The sequence below is a fragment of the Aegilops tauschii genome, chromosome 1 (assembly GCF_002575655.3).
Source record: "Aegilops tauschii subsp. strangulata cultivar AL8/78 chromosome 1, Aet v6.0, whole genome shotgun sequence".
Classification (NCBI taxonomy): Eukaryota; Viridiplantae; Streptophyta; class Magnoliopsida; order Poales; family Poaceae; genus Aegilops; species Aegilops tauschii.
In genome coordinates, this window is record NC_053035.3 from 16,152,769 (window position 1) to 16,159,337 (window position 6,569).

Below are 6,569 nucleotides of genomic sequence, written 5' to 3' on the forward strand. Positions count from 1 at the left end.
CTGGATTTTTCTCCCTGCCACTTTATCTTTGGTAACCAAGTAGTTCATCTATGGTAACCAATCTTTTCTTTGGAAATACAAACGCAATCAATATTAATACAATCACTTCACTTATGGTAATCAATATCTTCTTTGATAAGGCAAGAGTAATTTTGGAGGTTAATCAATCTCTTTATATTAAACTTTGTAATAAATCTCCTTTACTTCTCGAGGAAGTACATAGATCGTTCGTTCGAAGGGATCCCACCACTATCAATTTTTTTCCTACGACAAAGCCCACCTCCTGTTTCCAGTTTCACTTTGTTTTTTTTTGGTCTCACGGTCTCCTCATCAGCCCCCAACGCCCAAACCCACATCCCCAGGCAACCACACAAACACATGCCCCTCGCCCTACCTCCCCGCTTTCTTCCTTCTCAACCTGGCTAGGGTTCAAACAAGGATTTGGATCATTTGCCCACTTTACAAGGGTTTTGATGATTTTCCCCAGGATTGTGTCAATGACTAGTGACCTCGAGCCCACCTGTCAATCTCGGGGGAGGGGGAGGGGCAAATCATCAAAGTTAGAAGTAAAGTATGAGTTAAGATGAATTTTCTTGATTCAACCCGCCGCCGCTCGCCCGCTCCCCTACCATGCTAGAACAAATCTTCTCGACCCCTGCATCATCCTATCCTCTCTCTATGGCATCCTCCATGGCACGCTCCACAAGACCAATCTCCAGGTTTCAATGAGGTGGAAATTTGAAGCCTTGGGGACGCAGATCGAGGCCTTCTGACGGCGCAATTATATGCTTCCCATCGGCTTTGGCGGTGGCAGATCGTGGTGGCTGTGGCGAGGGTGCGTTCGATGAAGCAAATGTTGTCCTAATCCTTCCCTTCGAGGCCATCCTCCTATCCCGTTCGTGGTGCCCTCCCAACTTCCTCCTCCTCTCCTATTGAGCTCCGCCGCCCTGTTTCCTCTCACTCATTTCGATTTGTTGCATTTTTGAATCGGTTATGAATTTGTGCTATATGATCGATGTGCATGGATTTGCATGAATTTGAGGGTTTTGATATGAAGAGTGTGGTTGTCTAGCGGGTCTTTTGAGGGGTTTTCCTGTGCTATCTGAGGTCACGCCCCTTAACGGCAGATCAACAAGACATTGTGTTATTTGTCGGTCAAAAAAAACTTGAGTCTAATATGACTTTGCTATTTACTGGGTTTTTTTTGCATGCTTGTGTTAATGTTGACTGTGTGCATCCTAACTATGTAGAGGCTGGGTGTGTGCTCATTATGTTTGTACCCACTCGATGATTCATCTTGAGCTTACAAAATCCAACCTTTATTGAAAAACTATAAATTACCAATTGTGTTGATCTATTGAAAAAGCTACTGGGCCAAAGTGAGACATTGTGAACAACAACTACTCTATGCTTTTATGTACCTCTTCATGGTAACGTATTGGCAATACAAAAATACACCTAGAATACCTCGATAACAAGTTTTTAACATTGTTATTAAAATATAAGTGATACAAATAATTATACCAACATCATCATTATATTAAATGGTACAAATAATGATACATGCATTGTTTTGATTAAAAAGTCCTCATTATTGAAATAAATAATACAAACAATTCTACAAGCCAATCTCACACACATTATCAATAGTAGCCAGCATAGACATAAAATGTCATGGTTACTATTTGGTAAATTCGAGAGCCCAAAAGTTTCCAAAAATGTAAGTTGATTGGAAGGTGCCGTTGAAACCCGATTCCCTAGCCAGCTTCAGAAACTCTTGCGCAGTTCTCTCCTTCCCTCCCTCAGAGTTATTTAACATCATCACATCGAGAATGTAGAGATTTTGTGCTGCCCTTGTCACCTCTGGAGTAGCCGGCAAGACAAACTCAACAGCGATCAGCCGCCCCTTGTCTGGCAAAGCTTGATGGCAATTTTTTAGAACCTTTATGCAGTCATTGTCGTCCAACATATGGAGTACCGTCTGTATGTACATTCAAGAAATATTCAGTATCTAGAATATGTTATGTAATATTAAACCTACTTTGCTCGAAGTGTAGGTTTAAGTCTGCTCTGCATTCTCAAATATTTAGGGGATTTATTTAGCACAACGGAATGTGCTTTGTTTGTCACAATGAAAACATTGCAGATTCACTATTGTACACGGACGTTGAATTTAATTTTGGCATGTTTTAATTGTTGAGTTGTGGTTCGTTTTGCTTTGTTGCAGTGTTGCATTGTTGAATTGGTGTTGAATTTTGCTATATGATCGATGTGCATGGATTTCCATGGAATTGAGCGTTTTTATATGAGGACTGTGGTTATCCGGCAGGACATTTGAGTGGTTGTGTGGCACTGTCCGACATCGCACCGCGGAGAAAACCTTAGTAAGAGGAAACCTGGGGTTCAATTACTTCTGCACAAGGGCAGCCACCTTGATTGCTTGGACCCTAGATAAATACTTTTATTACTTTACCAATGTGTTTATAGAATTACAAGTCGAATGCATTGTTTGTCCGTAGTAGAAAATTATTTGAAGAAATATTCTATAGACATCGTTCTATATTTTGGTTGAAAAATAGTTTATATATGAAATAATGAGGGTGTATCACGTATCTACCAGGTTTTCAGTAATATTATACTTTACACCATATGGAATACAGAATGACAGAGAAGGGAACTAGATACAGTAGTTCGTATATATATACCTTTAAGAAAATCGCATCTCCAGTGGGAACATTATCAAACATATTTCCAGCTATATGTTCGACACCTGCATTGGGTTGACATTAGCTAATTAAGTTCTCAATTATCTCACAGGAAAGCATAGATGAAAGAACTCAACAATAGAAAATGATACAAATATGATCTAAATGTACAGTCACAACATCCATGCAAAACAAAGAGAATACAGTTGCAATACAAAAACAAGGAAAGACAAAAGAGTTGAGTGATGGGTGTTTGGTTTTGCTGGATAACAACATTTTTTTACCTGATCCCTTATGAACTGGTGACAAAAAGATTGGCGTTGATGCTTTTTCTAGTACAAATTAATCCATTGAACTGAGGAAACTGATGGTATTCCTACTGAGTTGAAAGTTCCGCGGAGACATGCGCACAGCACGTACACACATGTGTGTTGATCATTTGATCTATAGGCTTTAGTACTTAAAATTAAATTGTTGAGTTTACAAGACGCTAATGATGGTGCATACGTGTGGGGAATAAGCCATTTGTGTATACGCTAACAACCAAAAGTACAACCCCTCTAATTAAGATATGCATTCCCAATTTCTCAGGCATTGTATTTGGTAGGCCGACTTGGATGATGATGCCTGGAAAGGAGACTCCAGGCCGGGAAGCAACCCAAACAGTCAGATAGGCCTGGAATAATCATAATAAGTCTAATTCCCTGAGAATATTACAATGAAGTGGTAGAATGTTCAATTATTAATTGATGCAATTTAATAATACGATATAGGATAATCCACTACATTGACACTCGTTCGGGATGGGAACATAAGTTGGGCATGTGGTTTTAGGTCTTCAATTTGAGTGATGAAACATGTGTTATAGTATGTTGTAAAATATATATATTTAGATTCAGCGACGAATGAAAGTGCGAACCTAGTAATTTTATGCAATTTACACATATTTCTATAGTCAAACTGAATGCCTAAAAACCCGTGCCTGGCTTATAGTGCCATGGAGATGTTAAATATGATGTACGCGATGTTTTGCATAATATATAGTATTCCTCATTGTACTATATTCACTAATTCTTATCTGGACACTATCTCCTCCAATTTAGAGAAAATATGTGGTATGTGTTATTGTTTTCATTTGCTCCATTTTCCATCCCTAGGTGTGAACTTTGCATGGAGTCTCCATGCGTACTATATTCAACTAATTATTCTGTTTTATCTCCGTATCCTCGGTTCCCACCAAATGAAGCTTAGGTGAACTCAGGAAGAGTGTGCAATTTTTATCACCCAGGGTAGGTGATATACACATGGAGACTGACATTTTTGGTTTTGTCTTCAGGTGCACTTTGCGGGCCCGTGAACAAACCGGTGTTTGTCTGTTCAGTCGTCTCTCTACTCCTGCCCTTTTAGGGGAATCCATCTGGTTAGGACAGAGAAACAGAAAGAAAGAGCATGGCAGAAACTGAAATAAGAAAAGCGCAGAGAGAGAGAGAGAGATGGATGCAAAAATGCTTCCTAGAACTCGCACGTAAAGCTTAAGCGTAGAGGAAAATAGGAGAGTGAGAGATAGAGAGAGCATGTTGGCAGCCCGGGACCAGCTCCCGGTCCATCGGCATAGGTTCAAACGTTTTTGGTGTGCATCATAGAGTCCACTACAAGCAGAGAGTGTACTACATTCCAAAACACGGGTCTGAGGAGAGCGTGGCACTCTCCCTTATAAGGAGGTCCTAGCCTGCTCCCGTATCTGAGGTGGGACTAAAGTTACTGGCACTGCCCGAGTGTCGGGATCCTGACACCTCACCCCCCTAGGGAAGCCACCCTTAGGGTGGCGTGGGGGCCAGCTCTAATACCACTTGTTAGCAGCCCAGACTCAGCTCCCAGTCCATCGGCATATGTTCGGACGTTTTTGGTGCGCATCAGACACTCAACTACTAGCAGAGAACCCACTACACCCCGAAAGACTGGCCTGGGGCTAGAAACGGCTCTGACACCACTTGTTAGCAGCCCAAGCCCAGCTCCCGGTCCATCGACATACGTTCGGGCATTTCCGGTGCGCCACAGACACTCCACTGCAAGCAGAAAGCCCACTACATCACAAAAGTCCGGCTTGAGGAGAGTGAGGCACTCTACCATATAAGGAGGCCCTAGCCTCCTCCCGTATTCGAGTTGCGACTAAAGTCACTAGCACTACCCGCGGGTCAGGTGAGAGAGAGAGAGCATGCAGTGGTTAGGAGAGTGTGCTAAGAGAGAAAGAGTAAATGAGCCGTGTGTAAAAGTTTATAGAGAAAGCACACAGTATCCTATTCACAAGGTGACGAGACCAAGTCAAATTCATAAGAAGGTGGCGACGTACCGAGAATAGACGGCGCGAGGGAGATGACATGAGGCAGGTCGAAGTTGATGCCCCTGATATGCTTGTACCTGCAGGTGATCATCTCCATGGTAGAACCGGTGCCGCCACCAACATCGACGAGCACGGCCACGTCGTCGAACCCGTGGAAGCGTTCCAACAGCTTGCTGGTCACCATCACCGAGATCTGCACCATGGCCTTGTCGACCACCCCGAGGAGCCGAGGGTTTCTCCCCAAGTGCTCGCCTATCGGAACCCCATGCGTCCTCTTGAACGCTGTTTGTCCGCCTCCCGCTGCCGCCCCCAGCTGCTGCCTTTGAAATGCACGGCGATGTTAGATTCTATAAACCGTAGGCAAATTTTAACATGATCACTCTTACCTCCTCCTTTTACATACGATGTAAAAAGGTAAGAGTTAATCAGACCACTAATTAATGGGATCAACGATTCCGATATATTTTATACTCTTGTCTCATGTGCAAAGAGGAGGTAAGAGGAACGCTATTAAAACTGTTCCAAACGGCAATGGCAATAGCACTCATTCGTATCATAGCTTACCAGGCCATCAAGAAGTCCTGGTCCGTAGTGAACATAGAGTAGGGCGCCAGCGACGGGCCACCGTGGTTGCTGCTGAGCCACCGACACACCGGCGAGGGCTTGTAGTGCCGGATCACCTCGCCGCTTGGACCTGCCTCCGTCACGCACTTGACGATGTCGAAGGAGGCAAGCAGCCGCATGATGCGGTCCACTGGAGCCAACCCGCCAGCCTTGTCCATGGTTGGGAGCCGCGCGGCTAACTCATCCGCTGTAATCGCAAGGCTGCCGGCGTTGCTGAGCGCGTGAAAGATGCCCAGCTCGATTGCTGCTTTCAGGGTCATGGAGACCGCGAAGCTCGTGATGAGCCCCCACGCATGTAACCATGTCCCCTCGTCGTCGTCACCAGCGGCAGGATTCATCCTACTTCCGCGCACAGTATTGTTATCCATTGATACTTGGATGGTGCCTATAGCTTGTATGGTTCCTTGGCGGTGCCTGAAAGAAGGTAAGTATATATAGGGAGAGATCACATATAGTTCTGAATAAATAAAGTGGAGAAATGATGGGTGTTCCCCTATACAACTTCTAAAAGTGCAGGCTGCCACAACTTTGTTAAATCGTGGTTGTGTCACCAAACCGTGTGGAGAAATTGCACAGAAATCACAACGCGACATTAGCTCTTGTTGCCATCTTCTTTGGCCCATTTCTTCCTATGCAAGCCTCACCACTTGACCGCGTCACTAACAATGAAGAGAAGATTCGTTTGTTACTTTCATCCGATGTGGCGCTCGATCAAGTCCAACAATATAACCCATACTTTCTGTGCCACCGCCATGCACACCACAACGGAAATACACGCCGACCTATGCCTGTTTGCAGCTCTTCCTCATCCGTCGCCTCCTCACTGCAGCCGTGTCCTCCCTCCTGGAAACATCTCCTTAAATTTATGTACGATTCAAAATTCATCCATTCGAGGCCGG

At 44.1% G+C, this 6,569-nt stretch overlaps 1 protein-coding gene across 1 annotated transcript; it reads right to left on the reverse strand.

Annotated features, from left to right (window-relative positions):
- Window positions 1-1,268: 1,268 nt before the first annotated feature.
- LOC120971002 (caffeate O-methyltransferase-like protein 2) lies at window positions 1,269-6,124 on the reverse strand. The gene is made up of 4 exons (XM_073506613.1): window positions 5,611-6,124; window positions 5,056-5,366; window positions 2,706-2,770; window positions 1,269-1,981 (listed from the first exon to the last, which is right to left on the reverse strand). The coding sequence occupies exons 1-4, from the start codon at window positions 6,036-6,038 to the stop codon at window positions 1,682-1,684; spliced, it is 1,104 nt and encodes a 367-aa protein (XP_073362714.1). The 5' UTR covers window positions 6,039-6,124; the 3' UTR covers window positions 1,269-1,681.
- Between the last annotated feature and the right edge of the window lie 445 nt (window positions 6,125-6,569).

What these genes read in the sequence shown, in the direction of transcription:
- LOC120971002 (XM_073506613.1), bottom strand. Translation starts at nt 6,038, where the DNA reads ATGGATAACAATACTGTGCGCGGAAGTAGGATGAATCCTGCCGCTGGT. An exon ending in CCTCGCGCCGTCTATTCTCG is followed by an intron (nt 2,771 to 5,055) that starts GTACGTCGCCAC and finishes AACCCAATGCAG; the next exon opens with GTGTCGAACATATAGCTGGA. An exon ending in GAGATGCGATTTTCTTAAAG is followed by an intron (nt 1,982 to 2,705) that starts GTATATATATAC and finishes ATGTACATACAG; the next exon opens with ACGGTACTCCATATGTTGGA.